The following is a 19,647-nucleotide window of genomic DNA, read 5'->3' on the forward strand; positions in this document are numbered from 1 at the left end:
GTTTTTAGTTTAGTTTTTTTAGTAGATTTACTTTAGTTGTAGTAGAGTTGCACAATCTTCATTGGAATCTAATTTGCAATTGTAATAATTTACTTCCAATCCTTCCTCTAAGAGCCACCCTCAGCCAGGACTGCACCAAGGGAATACTGCTGTCACTCAAACGGTGCAAGTGGTGAGTGCAGAGCAGCCTCAAAGGCCTGATCGCACACAAAGCCATGCTGCAGTCACAGAAGTTGGTCAGTGACCAAGCCTTCAGAGAGTAAATTCAAGAACCCCCAGTCTAATATTAGATAAAGCAGAAACAGAAAGACGCCCCTTTACTTTTCATCAAAATGATACTAATTATTGTCCAGCCCTTACTCGTCACCTTGCTTGTATGTGCGGCAAATGGGGCCTAAGCTTTTGAAGACTGTTTTAGGTGTCAGTTTTAGGAGGCCAGGAGTGTACAGACAAACCCACTTGTCTGCCAAACGGAAAGAGCATTTTAATATTGTAGCAGCTGAACTGGGAACTGAAAGGCATATGTACTTAAATGTGAAAAATTAATAACTGTAATAAGCAGCACAGGTGCTTCAGTAGAACAGGCAAATAAGTAACTGAGGAGACAAGCAGTGAAGTTATATCCACTGCACTGGGAAAGCAAAGAGCATGTGCCCCAGAGAGGCCCCTGAGGGCAGCCGTGCAGAAGCGACCAGCTCCGCCATCAGCACCTTTCCCCTCTCTCACAAAAGAGCAGACTTGGAAAGCAAGGCTTTGAGTAGTAAGCTAGATACCATGCTAATGCACATTTCCAGGACTTCCTATACTTGACTTAGCACAAACACGGACGTGCTTGCTACAAGTACAAGACACACAACGCAATTCAACTCCTCTTAAAGCCAAGGACACATTAGTATTGTAGGCACAAATAAACTGTGCTCTAAAAATCACTAGAGGGAAAAATAATGCTCTTACTGGGTAATTTATCAACACCCTGTCTCCAATGAGGTGAAAAATGTGTCAAAATATTAACAAGCAACAGAGACAGGAGAAGACGTGCTAGAATTGAGCCTGGATTAGGCCCACATGATACAGAGACGCATACTTTCTGCCCCAGCTGCACTGCCTCATTCTTTGGGCAGGGCACAGAGCATGGACAAATCAGGCAGTCAGCTCCGTGGTGTGTTTACCTGCTCTGTTCAACAGAGCTTCGTATACCATGCAAATACTAACTTCTTTACAAGTTTTCCTAAGATGTTCCTAAATAGGGTATTTTCTGAGGTAGCATTACTCCCTCTTTTTGCACCAAGAAAGCCACAGACACAAATATGAACTCCCCTGTCCCTCTAGTTGGCATCACTGGCTGTTCAGATGCTGTGTATACAGAACTACAGAGGAAGAGAACGTGTTCAGCACATGCAGAAACATTCAACAGTTCAACAGCCAAAGTAACAGATTTAACCTGGATCCATATGACTGGGTTTTTTCCTCCTTTAACCATTCTTTGACATAAAATTCACCAAATTATTACTGCCCTTTTCATAACACAGAGCTGTTGAAGAGCTTCTTGGGGAAGAAGCTTCTATTAATTTTTGGTTTTTTAATTGAGTGATGAAAATACTTCCACCTAATAACACTGGGGTGATCGAACCATTTCAAATGCATCTTTCAAAAAAGAATCCAGGCTCTCAGTGGACGTTCAATGGACAAATTTCTACTCAGTTTTCAGTTCAGCAACTGAAAACAAGGACTGAGAATGAAATTGTGAGAGGGGCAAGCATTGCTACCTGCAAATCAATCCATGAAAACCAAGTTTCCTTAACTTCCAAATATCCCACTATCACACTTTGCCCAGCATCCAAACTTAGCAACTATCAACCCTGTTATGCATTGAATTAACCCTCAGTAACAACTGCAGCTAACACCTCCCAAAAGGATGTCATTCACTATTGAGCTATGGCCAGAAAACATCAGAACAAGTACAGCTTCTTAAACTGCATATGATCATGTATTTCTAAAATGGAAGAGTCTGTCAAAGGCCCACAGTTTGCTCTGAATTTTACAGTGCGTAACACTGTTACTAGAGCACAGTTATTCCCACTGCCTGTTTCTCAAGCTAGTACTGCATGGTTTAAGCCCACACAGCTTGTACAGCCAGTACTTCCCTGGACAGTTTACTCATGTAATATTGCCGAAACATTACAAGTTGTTCTCTTGCTTGAGTACTAAGATTCACGAGATAATTATCAATGGAAAGGAAATTGGCCTGACAGTTTCTTTGTATAGTGCATAGATTAAGGCATGGCCACATTGGTACACTGCAAGAAAAGGAGCCATTTAGATGGGCCACCCTGACAACAATTAAAAAAAAAAAACCAACCAGAATCTGCTTAGCAACCAGTCTTTTGCTTTCAGACTCTACTAAAGCTAGAAAATCGTCCAAGTTCTCCTAAAGCGAGTTTTATTTTCAAGAACAGCAACAATAACGATTAGCATGTTTGAAGCATCTGGGAATTCTTGTCATGGCCTAGAGCTCCAGTGTCGGAGGAACCATGTTGCTGCTGTGAGCCACGTACCGACACAACACATCCCACGCACTTCTGTCAGCTGAGGCAAGGGAGCTTCCAGCATCACACATGAAGATGACACATTTCCAGGGTAGGTTGGGGTAGTGCTGGGCATGCATTTGGGTTTGACTGAAGGTGGAAAATTCTCTCTCAATACTGAATGACAGATGACAGGCAAGGGATACAGACAGGAATGGCCCGGGAAACAAAACAAAGCATGTTATGATAGATGTGGTGGAGCAAGGAACAAGCAGAGAGAAGCAAAGACAGGCTAGCACAGTCCATGCAATAGCCTAGGAAAATGGATCTTTTCAATATAAGATTGGACACAGGCAGAATAAAGGATGCTGTATTAATGGTGCTCTGAAATAGACAGGCTGAATGGGATATACATTAAGACGGATGGATAGGAAAGGAAATGCTGCATCTTAGAGACCTTGCAAGATTAACAGCTTGAATGCAATAGCTAGAAAGGGGTCAGAATAGAAGATGGGGAGACACTCTTGTTACAGAGCTGAGGAACAGACAGGGTGGCAGCGACATCCTTAGTGACTGAGGGAGGAGGTGTTCATGAAGTCCTAGAGATTATTTTAATGCTTTTTTTTTGGTTTTTTGGCTATCCTGTTTTTGAGATGAAAATTTGACAGCCATGTATAACACAAAGACAAGGAATGGTCTTCATTTGGGCACTAAATGGACTGGAACAGAGAAATAAGGGCGAAACAGAGGCAGAGAAATACTCTGAGAAAAGTCAGGGAAAGGAGAGAGGGCACAGGCATGGGTAGAGTTGTGGGACCTGAAGCAGGTGAGGTCAGAGGAAGCTGCAATGCAGCCAGTGTAAATAGATGAAGTAGGTGAGAAGAAGGGGATGAATAACAGTGCAAGGTGAGTGACAAGATGAATGTGGTGACTAACATGGGGTAGAGGAAGATGCATAATGTACAGAGCTGAAAAAACACTAAAAGATAATCCCTGTAAGAGTTTCTAAGAGAGGTGGCTGGAGATGGGGGGGAACAGAGGAAAGCTTATTTTTTGGTTGTTTCTAGACCATATGACTCCTTTCTTTCTGACTATACAGGAGTTTTCAAGAAAGCCATGTAGTTTTGGGCTGTCTGGCATGTTCTGCTCAGCCCACACATTATAAAATATGAGTACAGGGTTCCTTTAGCTGTCATCTTTAAAAAAATGCATTTGGTTGCAGAGCAGTGTTATGACACTTCTCTGACTGCTCAGCCTCCTCACCTCTTGTGCAATATACCAGTCTTGTGGATGTAGAAAACATGAAAACTGCTTACAAGTAACAGCTCTGTAAAGTTCTTCCAAGCTGGCATGTAATAATGTTAATTCGAGAATCCTCCTTCATTGTCTTCTGATGCAATTAAAGGAGCCATAGGAGGACTGGGGAGAACAACAAGCTCCATGGAGTATGAGAATGAGAAAAGCTATGAGAGGGTAAGAAAGACATACATAAGTTGTGTATAAGAAACAGGCTAGACATTTTTATGTCCTGCACAACAGAAAAGAAGGGCAGAACTTTTACATGGTCAAGCAGCCTTCCAAGGCCACCTTTTCCCGATACCTCTGTTTTAGCCAGCAGGCTGGAAAAAATGCAGCAGAACCATACTGCTCTGAAGAACAAGTCTTGATGGGCTGTTCTCCAAGAGCCTGCCCCATCAACCAAGAAATTAGTAACAATCTAAGATACAGCTCAGAAGCAAACTCTGTAAGTGTCTGTCAAGATGATCAGCAAGGCAAGGATGGGAAATTGATAGCCCCAACAGTAAAGGAGAACAAGGTGCCTCTTTTCTTTACTAGCAAAACATCCATTAGGAACAGAAGAACATGAAAAAACAGGGCATTAAGTTCGTATTGGATAGCTCAAGCAGCCTGCTTTCTTTTCACAAAGCCTGTTGACATTAAGACTTGCCAATGGCAAGTCAGTGGAATAGCCAGAAACAGGATCCTCTCTAAAGATTATAGATAAAAACAGCTAGAAGTAGGATTGAAAAAAATAATGCCCATCAACACCTTTCTAGGTCACTGTTCCCCGCAACTGCACCTGCCCCTCAACCCAGAACTTCAAGAAAGAAGCTGAACTTGATGTTCAACTGCTGTAAAGCAGCACAGCTCTGCTCCTGTCTTCTGAGACCCTGACCACACTCCACAACTCCATGCAAATCTGCCTGACAAGTATGTGCCACATGGAGGTGTGCCAGTCAGTCCCATACTGCTAGGGACAAAGGCTGTTCTGTTCGCTCGCCTATGGAGTGCGCGTGTGTTTGAGTGTGGGAGTAGTGGGGTTAATGTAAGTAACTTTTCCTCATTTTGCTGCAAGGAACAGGCATATGACTGACCTGCACTGGAACGGTGGCTCTCCCAGGGCATGCCGAGGGCACGGAGCAAGGGCTGGCCCCAAGTGCCCCAGAGGGAGGGGGAGTCTTTCCATGAGACTCTGGGAAAACATGGTTGGCACTTCAGCAGCTTGGTTGTTCTCACTGATCTTTCTTCCCTCTACAGCTCCCACAGTTTTGCTGCTTTTATCAGAGTGGTAATATAAAACTGCAAGAAATATGCCAATGCCTTCACTGCATTAAAGCATGGCTGAACTTGCTGCTAACTCTGCCCCCAGTTTACTGAGTGTAGGACAAGGGGCTTTGGTCACAGGACAGGGCTGAAGCTGACAGGGGAGATCTTTTGAGGGATTAACAGTGCTCTCTGAAGGGCCAGGAGAGTCAGGAGGGATTTTATTTTTCCACCACAGGGTTCAAATGTCTTCTGGGGATTAGGAAAAAAAAGAAAACTTTGCAGAGAGGAGCTGCTCTAAATCAGGATTTGGAGAGAGAAGAATGAATCCAAGAAATGTTCTGATATCAAAACCATGCTGAGAGGAACCTGAGGCACAAGTATGGTATAAAATCAGATATATTCACTCCTCTGTCTCTATGCAAACACTTAAACCTGGAATAACCTCTACACTATAACCTTTACGCAGCATTCCTACTCTGTCACATTCCTTCTTTATCCTGTTCTCTCAGCAAATCTTTGTACTCCAATATCCACTTTGTTATTGTGCTGTTATCCATCACAGGTGTTTCTTGAACTAGTGAACTGGGGCATGGACATCCTAAAACCTATTTTTAAAATAAAGACACTGGCAGAGTGAATTGTAACAGCAAGAATCTGCAAAACAGACTTGTCTTTGCACACGATCAGGCTACCATTTCAAGCAGGAATAACTGCTTGAAATTTTAATTTATGCTACACTTCTGAAGTCAAATCTTAGAAGGGGTGTAAATATTGCAGTGCTTCTAACGCTCTTCCTCCTATATAACAGTGGTGGAGAGTTAGGTACCAAACCAAGGATCCCTGTACGCCAAACAAGGAGGTCCTGAGGATAGCTAGTGAGATGCATCAAGGACGGGGCAGGTTCCTTCTCTGTATCAGACAGAGTGCAGGTTTGAAAGCAAGGCTCTCACTTTACACATGAATGGTGAAATCACCCATCTTCACCTGCTCACAGGTTAACCTTGGCTGTTATTGCACAGGGCCTGATCGAGTGTGTGCACTCCACAATCAGGTCCTGCAGGCAACACTGGTTGAAGGATGGCAGATTAGAAAGCCTGTGATTAGGTGCATGTGAGAGCCCTCAGCAGGTAGGGACCATCAGGACCTCAGAGGGTTAGCGCCTGCCTGCCACACTAACTCAAGTGCAGCAGAGCAAGGATTTGAAGATATCGGTGGTGCCATGGTAGATGGCCCTCATGTGCTAGAAGTGGCAGGCAGGAAGCCAAGACCTTCTGCAAATGTAACCCTTAGCCCTACAGGACACAACACCACTGGTACGGATTAAAAGAGCTCTTTCAATGGGATGCCAAAAGTATTGGAAGTTGGTTGCAGCCTTCACCCTAAAGAGACAACCATCTATTGTGATTAGCATCAGCAGACACACCATGTTTTCTCTAAGTGGTGAGGAGCATCAGACAAGAGTTCTAGGAACCTATGGATACACTGGATAAAATACAGGCAGACTTTGAGATGATTTGGCACAAGTAACTTCATGAGTTAAAACATTGTTGGATCATTTTTTCTCCAAGGGGAAAACTGTTTGTGGAGCCAAGCATCTCTCTACACCCCAGTAACTGGGAACACATTTAATGCTGCCAAAAAACAGACATTATTAAAAGTCCTCTAATACTCACAAGCTATCATTAACAAGCGTTAACAGAAGCTGTTAGAGTCTTTACAATTTAACAGCTAACAGCTGATGTAAGAACTCCAAAGCCATCATGCTGTCTCCAGTTATTTCCCTCGAGTGACGTATTTAGGTCTGTTTTACATACACAGATGAAAGTTTGGGCAGTATCTTCCCCTCTTTAAACATGTTGGTGTGTGTGGGGACACACACCTGTGCCCATAAAGAGGTGAAACACAGAGGCTACCTCTCCTGTTCTGCTTCTTCAGTTTGGCTCCTGGAAGGAGGAGTTGGGTCCATCCAGAGACCAACCTGATAACCTAGTCATTCCCTTATGCATGTGCAGGGCCCCTTCCACTGTAACACCTTAACATTTTTGTTTAGGAGTTAAAACTGTGACAGACCCCCACGTGCTATTCTTGCCCCAAGAACTAAGATAAGCCTGGGGATTTTTTGTTTGTTCCTAACAAGTATCAGATTAATAGGGCTATTTAGAGAAAGCATGGGTCTAGCAAAAAATTATATATTTTATATAAATGTTTCTGTGTGGATTGAACTCCTGCTGGTGGTCTGTGTGTATGCTACAGACCATAGCATACATGGTATGGCAGCTACCTACTGACACCTCACACGTATGCCTGGGAACAAGCATTTGGATTGCTAAGGTCTCACTGCATGACTGCAGGTGTGAAAGCTTATCCCATTTCTCCCACCTTTCCAAAAACACCAACATCCACTTGCAAGATAGTCTTTCCTCAGATGAGGATAATCCACAGTTCTGGGTGAGCTACGCTGGCTTCCATCACTCTCTCTTCATCTTCAGCCTGCTGGGGGAGGATCCCTTGCACAAGGGATGACCAAGTCCTAACGCTGACGAGGGCATGAAAAAGCGACTCAGAGCAGTCACAGCTGCCCATGATAGGAAGCAGAACTATGGCTCTGGTGACCCCTGGGACCACTTAGCTCCTGATCCTGATATTTGATGAGACATAATTGCTATGGAGTATTTGAATATACTGATTTGCTTTAAATCCATTGCAAAAAGCCCTCTGAAACAACTGGAGAAGTTTGCAGACTTGAGAACTGTAAAAACTAAATCCATCAGGCAGTAAAAGAAGTTACAATTCTGACTCCATACTCTGAACATTCAAACCTGAGCCCTAGACAAAGTTATGCAAGCACTTGGGACCAAAAACTCAGATCCAGTAAAGATTTATGTCCATCGGGGAACATTATTTCTTGTCCTTGACAGCACTGAGCTTTATACAGTACTCTGCAAATAAATCATAATTGCTGCTTCTGGACCACAGTTGTCAACCTTGGTTGCAGAAACATGCAAGACACAAAAGTGGGAATTAAGCCCTCCAGAAAAAAAAAAGGGGGGGGGTATTTGTTAACTGGTTTCTATTTGCGTTTGTATCAGTTGGAAGAGCAATATACTGACATTAATATATAAAAGTGGTAATAAATCTCCTCTCCCAGATTACACAGGAATGTTATGTATTGCTTCCATATGATCAATAATTCTGTTTTCAATCTGGAAATCTGTTGTGACCATAGCTTTTTCGACCTATTCTGTACTCTTTTAAAAAAAGGGGATGATAACATTTTGTGGCAGTATTTTAATTTTTTTCTGTCTTTTGAAATTTGTCCTCATATAGTACACAAGAGACTTCTGTTAATTGGAATGTAGATAGATAATGTGAAAAATGCTATGAAGATATTATTGATGTTTAACAAAATTAAAATAGGTTGTTCTGATTTAATCTGCATTAACATTTTATGAGTTTGGGGGTTTGGGTTATTTTTTTTTCTTCAAAGAACCCCACCCTAACAGTTTACATATCTGTCTTGTTTAAAATTGCCTGTGCTTGGAGGAGCACTAGGTGAGCCTAGAACAACTTCCCAGTGAGTGATCAAAGAGTTTAGCACAAGAATAATGCTTTAAAGACTCAACAGCACCAGTTGTACACTGCTCAGTAAGACATAGAGAGGACTGGTACAGTATCTGCTGCCTTTGGTACGTGGCAGATGATGTATTGTTTGCACCACTTCCTGAACGTTTTTCTGTATGAATTACTTTGTTAAATCAGAAACATATATGTTGGCACCAATTAGCTTAATTGCATCTTGTCAACAAGCACTGGTTAGCACAAACATCTGTAACATACTACAATATTGTCAATTTAAAACATAAGGCAACGGTGTTACATGTCTTAGATAAAAATCCTGGCGTGCTGAAGCCAATGAGTTGTGCATTTCCTCAGGAACAAGACTTCACATACCAAATTCCAAACTTATCAAACATAGAGCCATAAGAGATAAGGAAAAAATAGGGAGTCTTGCTGTTACTTTCCGAGCATTTAGTGCTTTGCTTTCACAAGATGGGAACGGTACTGTTCATCTAGGGCTGCAAGGGGCTAAACACCCCACATGTTGAACTGCAATAGCATTTCTTCCAAAGCCAAAGCATATGGACCCTTTGCACAGCAGGACAGAACAAACCCTTTGCATACATCAGATATTTCCAAGCAAACAGGCCTAAGGCTACTTGCCCAGGCCAATTACTTGATAAGTATTATAGTTTTCCTCATTATCACCATGATCACTCAAGAGCTGGACAGGCAGGCTTTTTATATGCTTAATCCTTCATGTTCTCGACTTCAGTCTACATGTAACACATTTCATGAAGCTTGAAGCTATGTCTGTCCTATACGTAATACTTCTGCACTGGAAGGACAGAACCACAATGCATTTGCAGTATAGATTTTTCTCTTGCTGCATTTTACCTAATTATATTGTGGAAGCAAAAAGAGACAAGGATAGGGTCTTTATATCTGGAACAAACACAAAGTAAACTCCACCAAGTACAATCTAAACACAAAAATCTCTTTTCATGAGCATCAAGAATGCATTTGAAAGAACGTCAAACAGATGCCCCAAGAAAATGACTTCCCCTTGCCTCTTTTCTCATCCCAAACCCTTATTATTACTTTTTGATTGATTTTTCTTGGCTCTTACATACTCTCATGCTGATCTTCTTAGGTGGGCTCTATACAACCTTCCCAGCTTTTTTTTATCCCTCTAGTCTTCTTGCCAATAAATTATTCTAGTTTTATGAAAGGTTTCTTTTTTATTTCATAACCATTTTCTCTTGATCCAAAATGAGCTAAAACTCAGTGGTTGGGAGTTTTGTTTTTTAATGCAAAACTTGGTCTGCCAAATGCCTTAAAAATGTATTTCAACCTTCTCTGTTTATTTGAAAGCTGCTTCTTCCAAGAAGGCTAAGAATAATGCGGTTACCATAGTTTCCTTATCCACGACCAATAAAACGCAATTTGGAATACAAAAAACCAAAGACAAGACTACTCACAAAATGTGACTAAATGATTGGACATTGATATCTTCACCCTACATCACTCCTAGTACTGCTATGGAAAATAGTCAAGACTAATCTATACACAGCTTTTGGTCCATCAGGGAAGATGAAAATAAGCCTGTCCAATTGCCAGCTATTTGAGATATTTAAATTCCAACACTTAAGATGTCTGTTTATGTAAAATCCCTAACTCACAGATTTAGTATTTCACCTCAGAGATTTTGTATTTTATGGTACTCTTTTGTTCCAGGAACTGATTGTGTAGGAAAGCACATTTCTAAAGCTCAGTGAAGCTAAGTGATGGATTAATTACGTGTAGGAACCAGTTGACAAAGTAAATAATGTACTGCCTGTTCTTACAGTTTTGTTGGCCCCTGAATAGGCAAGCTTCTAGGGAACAAGCCAAAAATAATCTTTTTTCTTCCAGTCAACTAGCCAATAAAACCCCACATATGCTTCAAAGACTATATGAATTACACCTGCTTTGGACACATCCATTTGCTTTCCTGATTAGAAGTTAGATGATGGAATTTTACTCTAATAAAATGAACTTTTAAGAAAAGAAAGAAAAACAATTGTTCTCATTAATAATGAATGATGAAAAAGAAAACCACCACACACGTGATGGATATACAGACCCACTGCCAAGTTAATTTTTTTCTCGATTTTAAAGAGTTGTAAAGATTTCCTTTAAAAAAATAAAATATTTTGCCTTTTCCTTTAAAAAAAGAGGAAACAAATATCCAGAGAATGTTCTGTTTGATGAGACACACTAAGGAGACTTACCAAGGCAAGCACCTGAATGGGAGGGAAGCAGAATCCTCCTCCCACACTCTCAGTGCACACTATGGGACTGACTCCTGTGGTGCCTGGGACTCTCTCACAAACACACCAGGTAAATGTTGGAGAATGCAACTAAAGATTTTGTGGTGTTCTACTAATGGTTGCTTGCCAGTGACAACAGCTCAAAACAGCTGAGGTGTTAAATCAAAAAGCTCTGGCCATGGTTTGATAACCCCTGGATGTAAACAATAGGAGAAGAAAATATAGCAAGTGCCTTCCTTACCCCAGGCACCCAGGGTGGTAGTCAGGGATTCTGAGCACTAGGAGCAGGAAAACTGCTAGAAGAGCATTTGCTGTTGTTGTTTTTGAAGAAAAGCTGTTACCCTCACTGTGCAGCTTTCTGGAGGTTTTGCAGACCCCAGAAGCACCATCGCTGTATGTATCAAACATAAAGGCATAGAGCCTCAGTCAACATAGTTTGAGTTATAGCTTAGCCAGAAGAAAATATAATACAGCTTTTGTCCTTGCCTTCTCATCTTGCAAAGGTCACGTAAAGGTAACAGAATATAGGGAAGAGAGAAAGAAGGTGTAAGAGTGCAAGAGATCACTCATATGGTGAACATGCTCCACTCTTCCAATGAAAAAGCTTATTAGTTCACCCCACTGAAAAAGCATTCTGTGTGTAACGGGATGCCAGGTCTAATGCATTAGACAAAGCCATTGTATTTTTGCAGAAAAAGCATCTTAAATCCTGTTGCTCATCACATCAGTTAAACTAAGTAGTACATTTTTAAATTGCTGATCTCAAGTTAATCAGTGTCAGCACTATAAAAGAAAATAGCTAAAAGCACTGACTAAAAAGGCATGTCTTTCACATCCTTAGAGTGAATTTACAGGGGAACAGGAAGCAGCAGTGAAGACCAAGCATACATTAAACTTTGCACCCTTCTCATCTACCAATAAAGAAGTATGTAGACCAGGTTTTTTTCAACATTTCCTTTATGCCTTCAGTACAGCACATTTCAAGTCTCACACCAGCCCTGACCAGGCTGCTTGTTAGTGGTTTTAAACTTCCCATCCAGAAACACCTAAGAGGAGAGTTACCTGCTCAGGACATGTGGCTCTGCATTACCTTACATCACTGTCCTCTACTGTTAGGGACAGCACTCTGATGGAAGACCCAGACCCTGTCATTACCCCATTGTAAGTGGTACCCACAGTAAATTACATTTGAAGCCTCATCCACTCTGGCGTTATTGGTTTGGTTGTTGACCTCTCTTACAGTTCACAACAAGAACCAGCATCCTCCCTTACCCTGCCTGTCAGAAACCAACCAGCGCAATACCTCATTGATGGCAAGCTGCTCTCCACCTCCCCCGGGGTGGCCGTAGCGGTGATTGGAGCTCCGGAAGTCCTCATACAGGTCCTCATCACTTCCCATGTCGTCTGTTAGAGCTGTCTTATCCAGTACCCCATCAGCGATCACTGCCACAACAAAAAGAACAAATTGGTATAGACCACAAGATCCTCGGCAGCACTGCATCAATTATATGAGCTTGGCTGTGGTAAGGGACACTATAACACAGCATAAAGGAAAAAAAGACAAGGAAACTATATAGGCAATTTCAGGGCACAGTTCCAGCCTGGTGCATGCCCATTTTTCAGAGAATTTTTCTCCATTCATGTTTTGTTACCATAAATGATTGTGTCTTTTTCTAGACTGGAAAGTATGATTTAAAAAAATTCAACAACTGCTGGACGTTGCAAAGAAAAGATCAAGTAAGAATAAGAAAACAGGCTCTGAAAAAAGGCACAGGGCAGAGATGACACAAACGTGATTTCATTATGACATCGCTGTGTTGACAGGAAACTTGACTAGGTAACAAGCTCATGTCTCCCAATTCATACCTTGATGATTATGATTTACCAAATCCCATCAGCCCAAGGAAACTCTCAACATTTGGGAAAAACATTCACCTTCCTCTCTGTCCACACATTTATTTAATTTGAGAATCCCTTTTTGTCTCCTAAAAGGGTGTTTGCTACAGAAGTATCCATTATTACCACAGGAGGGCCATTCTGCTCAGCACAGCCCTGAATGAGCTACAGATAATGGAGGGTTAGCGGTCTATAGCCAGAGCAAGCATTGAAGTCTCAAGATATAAGCATAAACCTAAGAGAAATAAAAATATGGCATTTCTACTCCTTGCACAGAAGAAAGTGGCACTTCATCTGTTTCATAAGCAGGAACCTTTTCCTAAGGTCTCCTCAAGGTATTAGCAAATACCCTTCAGTGGCATGTTGACCAATCATTCATTCATCCCATACCTATATAGGCTACTGAGCATAAGCTTTCTGTTCTCAAAATCTGTGAAAAATGTCAATGATTAAAGAAAATGTTTGCTGACATATTCATCTGTATTAGCAGCTGCTAGGACAACAGTTTCCATGATAAAGAGGTTGGCTTCACTAAGATTTCTATGCATGAAGTAAGTAGATAACACAAACTTGATGCAGAGAACAATATATATGCAGCTCATATAACTAGTAATTTTAGTTTAACGGACTTGACATGTCTACAGTAGTAGAACTGAATAAGGTGAAAACACAGATATTGCTATCAGCACTCCTGGTGACAGTCTTGGCTGTCCAAGTTACACATGACGTCACACTCAAAATTTTTGCAGAACAGGTGAAAAAAAAAACCCCCACAAAAAAACTTTGAGCTTGACCTTGTACAGCTTGGATAGAGGAAGCACCAGTCAGAGTCTGGAGACACATAAGCCTGTTCTTGAGCCCTCATTTCACTCCATAACGCAAGTGCTTCTTATGAACCTAATTGTGTCAATGGGCCAAGAAAAAGTGCATAAGGGTTCATTAGCTTATTATTACCTGAAAGCAAAGCTCCCCAGTAATACAGAATAAAGTGCTGTCAGAGGTTACAGCAAGACCTGCAAAGATCATCCTCATCAATGTTGTCATTACATGCGATGTTTTGTTAAGGCCACATCACTTGATTACTTCTAATAACATGGTGAGGTGTAAATTCAGTGTAGCAGCTATCAGTTCAGTGCAGTAACTTGACATCAAAATGACTGGAGTATGAGCTATTTTTGAACTAAATACTTGATTGTTGATGCTTTGAATTCAATAAATACACACAACATAGCAAAGACATATTCATTGTCTAAACCTGGAACTCCACTCAATATCAATGGCAGTTCAGGACATGGAGGTGCATATGAGCTTATGATTAAAGCACAATTTTCTGTGGAAGTGTGTAACTACCCAACCATTCAACTTGAAGTGACATTTCACAAAAAAAAATCAAGCATTCTCATAGCTTTGCTCTGACACATCATATCATTATACAGAAGTTCTCTACTGAATACATGCCAGTATTATAGATTGCATATAAAGCAGTTCTGGGGCTAAGACCTAGCCCATTAATATAAAACTCAAAAACAGCTGGAATGCCACTGATACCATTTTATGCAGAATTACCATGGTTTGCACTTAAATTTATTTTATTTTAAAGAGCATTAAAGTATCACTTTTTGCTCATACACTGAAAAACATTTGTCTGATAGTAATGAATAACTTTCAGTGTATTAGTACAGCAACAAAACCAAATTAGAAATGTTTTTCAAGAACAAATAAAAATAAATCATTTATAATAAGGGAGTTAGCAGTCACTTAATTCAAAACTTTCTTTGCATCCCTCTGATCTCATTCTTTCCCCTTATTTTATGCACGGCTCGGCTTCATTGCCTTTGCCTTATGCATCTTCTGCTATTTTCACTGCTAAAAGTAATTTTCAGCTTGAAAAATGTTCATTGACATCTTTAAAGCTTTTGTTTTTCCCCCCACATTTTCCTATTTGTTCTCTGATCTGTGCTTAGCTGAAAAAGCAAAAGCTCCAGGGAGATATTTATCTGTATTACTTAAAATGCTCTATACCTCTGCTAAGTGCCTTGAAAGCTGTGTTTGCTTTTACTAGAGATCTGTTTTTCTTCTCTGATCTTACCAAGCTCATCAATTTTCTGCAGTCTCAAAACCTGCCACTGCATTTTGGATTAGTTTTCCTGGCAGAAAAGTCCTCATGGACATATTTCACCAAAGAACACAGTTCATAGTCATACGAAAGTTCTCAGTCCTTGAGGAATAATGGCCCAAGATAGCCATTCTACATTTTCCCAAACTAACTGATGTTCTAGGGAAGAATAAAACTAATGAAAAATAAGAATTTGCTCTGAAGCAGCTTACATGGGAGACATGATTACAAATAAATAAATAAAACGGTAGTCTGGAATGGTGACCCAATGCACTAGAAATCCATCAAGGAAGTAGGAGAATGAAGGCTTTTAATGTAGGTAGTGACTCAACATGCACAGCATAAACTAGGTCAAGTAGAAAAGAAGCAAGCACTATACAAAAATCTTTAAAGACAAGTTAGCAGAGATTGCTGAAATAGTCTATCAGCTTCCTCAACAGCACAGTACTAGTCAGACAGGCAACCATTAAGCTGCACCATTAAGTTGACTCAGATGCCTCATTCCTGCCCCCCCAAATGCTCATCTCTGTTTAACACTGAAATCCACTGGTACAGTCACAGCTGGCCTCTCCATGTCTCCCTGAAACCACTCATCTGACCTGTCCCTGGCAATCAGGCAACAGCAAAGAACAATGTTCTATCAAAAATAATGCCAAGCATCCTATTAGCTCAAGCAGATTTCTCCATATTTTATACGGCTGTCCTGACAAATTTCACTAAATATGGCAACAAATCCCATACATAGGAACATAGGGAGGGGTTGTCACCAATGTTTAGTACTACAACCTTCTGTGCAAGTATTAAAACTCTGCTTTATACTGTTATTAGTCCAAGCCCAAGCTCGGGATTTATGCCATTAAAGTACAAAAGCAGATGGATAATTCTAGCAATAGCAGCTCATGAAAGAATGCTGCGCAAATCCTTTTCTATGCATCTGAATAGAGAATAAGGTGTTAAGAGCCTGTCTCCACAAAGAAATACCTTGAGGATATGAAGCAGCAAAAGTCATACAAAAAATGGCACTGAAAACAGCAACTGGCACAGGTGGTCTGCATTCAAGTGCCTGAGCAGACAGCACTGAGACAGGCTACATTCAAGGACAGTCACAAAAAATAAAGGGGAAGAATTCTATAAAAATCAAATAAAGCTTGATCAAAATGGTCCAGAGGAAGAAGGTATATGGGTTGACCTTTACACCTTCCTAAAGGCTTTGGGATGCAGGCATAAGCAGTCAGCAGTGGGAAGGGTCCTAGCTGGGCTCTGCTTGTGCCCCCACCTTGCTGAAGGGGAGCATGTAAAAGGTTGAGCCAAGCAACCCTGAGAGGTAGCTCTGCTACACAGTTACAGAGCTCTCCAACTCATCAGAAAGCCATTGGAGCTGTTATGAGCTCTGTGGTTTCTCACAGAAGAGCACTCTGTGCCTGTAGTGAGAGACAAGCCATGCAATGGCTGCAGTATAAACCATGGCTGTACAACTCACAGCCACCCCAGCTACTAGCCTGCCAGCTGCATCCTGCTTATTAGGTAAGTTTGGATAATTTGAAATGCATACAGGCATATGGTAGGATGTTTAGTCTCGGGAGCCACAATCAAGCCTATCTGACACTGGAGAACAAAACAGCTGGGTTTCACTGGGCTACTTAATAACCAACACAAGATGGAAGGGAGGGAAAAATGAGAGAAGCCTTGTGTTGTTCATCTAACCAGGGGGAAACCAAAGGAAGTTGGGATTAGATGATCTACTGAAGGTCACAGACCGAAAATGAATATTAACCATAGTCCAGATTTCAGTTAAGACTAGTGTCACCTAGTACAAGTGACACTGTTCGCCATGTCTGAGCTCCCCTCCTCTCTCAAAGGATGGACCTTCTTCCAAAGTGCCAGGAATTAGTGAACACAAGTTGTTGTTGGCCAAAAAACAAAACAAAACAAAACAACCCCAAAAAACTACCACAAAAAAAAAAAATCCCACTCTCCCACTGGAGAAACACAGAATAAATTTCTAGAACAGTTTCCTCAGAGCAGCAGGGCACTGCAGCCCCAAATCTAGCACAGCCTCTTAACAGAGATCTCTCAAAGTCACAGAGGTTTATGTCTCAGATGGAATAAACCCCAGTAGCTCCCCATTGGCAAGGAGCTCCAGCCATGTGCCTGGGTCAGAAGCCTGAACCATGACCCAGGACTGAAAGAAAATGGGCTAGAGGCAGTTTACCCAAAATTTTGGTTATCTGTTTTCACTTGACTTACAGCCTACAGCTTTTAGGGGTAAGACTGGGACAGGAATCCAGGATGATTAGACAGCTTTGAAAGCCAAGCGCATCCATAGTTTATTAAAAGCACATTATATTAATGACCAAGGGAACAACTTTTGTGTAGCTGAATTATGTCTCTTTCAAGTGTGCTTTTTCAGTACCACATCCACACATTTAATTTGTCTCTATAGCATTTACATTTAAAATAATTCACCAAAATAACAGTAGGAGCCTGATTTACACACACAGAGCAAATTAATTCAGAGCTAACATCATTCCCTCTGCCTCACTGAGCAGAGATTGCTGCGGATGTGTGCAGTGCCCATAGGAAAGTGCATTGCAGCTGGTGGAGGGAGTAGTTCAAGAGATTTAAGATGATAAACGAATGAAAGGGGTGCGTGGGGTGGGAAAACCACACCCAGACTACATTGCCCAGGTGAAGAGCCCCTTCACCCTCCTCTTTGCCCATTCTGAATTGCTAAACCCTCATCTCCCTTAGAAATAGCTGCCACAGTAGTGCTGCAGCCTCCATCAGTCCTGTTCTGAATTATGTGCTTCATTTATCAGCTGCTTGATATACAGAGGTCCCTGTGCAGCTGCCACAGTAAAATCCATCAGAGTGATGTCATCCCACTTCTGCCCCAGCAGTGCAATTCTCCAGCTCTTTACTGTGCTGATGGACCCTCTCACATCATTCTGCTTATGGTTGTGGGCCAGTTTAACAGGAAGAGGGAAGTCTGGCAGGGAATTAGCAACAAGGGAACAATGACCAGTTAGTATGATCTTCATGAGGGGAAAAAAAACCCCAACAAAATTAAAAACCCAAATAAAAACAAAAAAGCAACCAAGGATATGGGCCTGCAAAGCCAAGCCTTAGAGAGCTATGGTCCTCCTGATGATATTTCTGAGCAGGTAATGAAACTGTGTTCAGTGAATCTTTGAGGGAAAAAAAAGAGAACACAGAATGGGGAGGAGAGGCAGAAAATATTTAAGTGGAGAAAGCAAACTTCATCGCCTCCATTTTAAAGAAACATTAAGAAGGGAAAAGATTCGACATACAAAATTAAATTAACATTTTGGTATAATGCCACAAATGCAATTGCTGTTGTGAATGAAACCAGTTCCTAATTAGCTGAGGCAAAGCACAAATCCGCACTCAAAAACAAAAAGGACACAGTTCTTCAATGGAAAGCTGAGCGCAGGTCCTCTGTGGGTCTGCTGGGCACATCACCCAGGGTAACATTCATCAGCAATAATGCACTGAGCCACCCACTCAGGTTTCAAGAGTTTTTAAATCCCAATTAGAATCTAAATGACTTGCAGGGAGGCTTAAGGGAGTTCTCAGCTCTCTTGGGTAGCAGAGATAATTATGGGGAAGAGAGATGCGGATTATGAATGGCTCTGCAGCTCTGACTCCCATATTACCACTTGGTATGCGCTTGCAGCTTGGTCTGCTTTGCCTTGGCAGACATGCGGCAGAGAAAACAGATAGGAAATCACATAAATGTACTTTCTTGATCCAAAGCCTGATCCTTTGTTGAAAAGCTCCCCTGTTGTCCTGCATACAAACTATTCATTCACTGGCCGCGTTCCCGTCACAGCTACTGACTTGGAAAAAAGCAGGCATGTCCTCCTACTCTACGTATTTGTTGTTTATTTGCTCAGGTCTGATTACTCATCCATACGGACCTGTTTGGTCTCATTTTTCAGATTAACGTCTTTGGAGATGCTATTTACTTTATGTCTGGACAATGTTGAACATGATGGGGCCAATTCTAGTTCAGTTCTTTAAGCCCTATCACAATCTAAACATTAAATCAATTGCAGCAATCAAAACTAGCAGACCAATCCTTTCTAGTATCCAGGCACATTCTTTACTGTATCCTTGGTAGGATGTACTGGTTGGAATATCTGGCGTGTCATTTACTGCCCCATCAACAAGTCTTGTTCATTGACGTAGCTGCTATTTAAAGGAGTTTGGGGGGTGGGGGTAGATGAAACAATCCATCATAATGTTTTGAAAGTTACCTCGAAAGTTTCCTCTGTGGAAGACTAAAATGGTGGAAGACTAAAATGGTTGCATTTCTTGTTTTTAACAGGTAACAAACACTGACATTCCAAACTCATGCTGAATTTTTACCTGTCCATTTAACTCTGCTGCTTAGCCCTGTGCCTGCAATGCCTTGAAGTAAAAATCAAACCCAGACCAAACTCCCCTCCCTTGAAGTGAGAAACAACAACAACAACAAAGCTGCCCCTTCATCAGACAACTGCCTCCCAAAATACTGACAGGCTGCTGGTTGAGAAACAACATATCTGACACTGTCTAGTAGAGCATGATCAGAGCCAATTCAGATCAGCAGTAACCTTGGGTGAGCTTTCAGCTCACCTGCAAAGATTAAAATACCATGTCCATGTCTCCACATCCACCCATTCTTACC

General features: G+C 41.4%; 1 protein-coding gene across 1 annotated transcript in view; it reads right to left on the bottom strand.

Moving 5' to 3' along the window:
* Positions 1 to 19,647, bottom strand: part of ARHGEF4 (Rho guanine nucleotide exchange factor 4) — a 124,158-nt gene that overhangs the window by 33,066 nt on the left and 71,445 nt on the right. Inside the window, exon 5 of the mRNA XM_072867816.1 lies at positions 12,246 to 12,385. Coding sequence (XP_072723917.1) covers positions 12,246 to 12,385 — 140 coding nt within the window. The remainder of the gene's footprint in view (positions 1 to 12,245; positions 12,386 to 19,647) is intronic.

This window comes from Ciconia boyciana, chromosome 7 (assembly GCF_034638445.1).
Source record: "Ciconia boyciana chromosome 7, ASM3463844v1, whole genome shotgun sequence".
NCBI lineage: Eukaryota > Metazoa > Chordata > Aves > Ciconiiformes > Ciconiidae > Ciconia > Ciconia boyciana.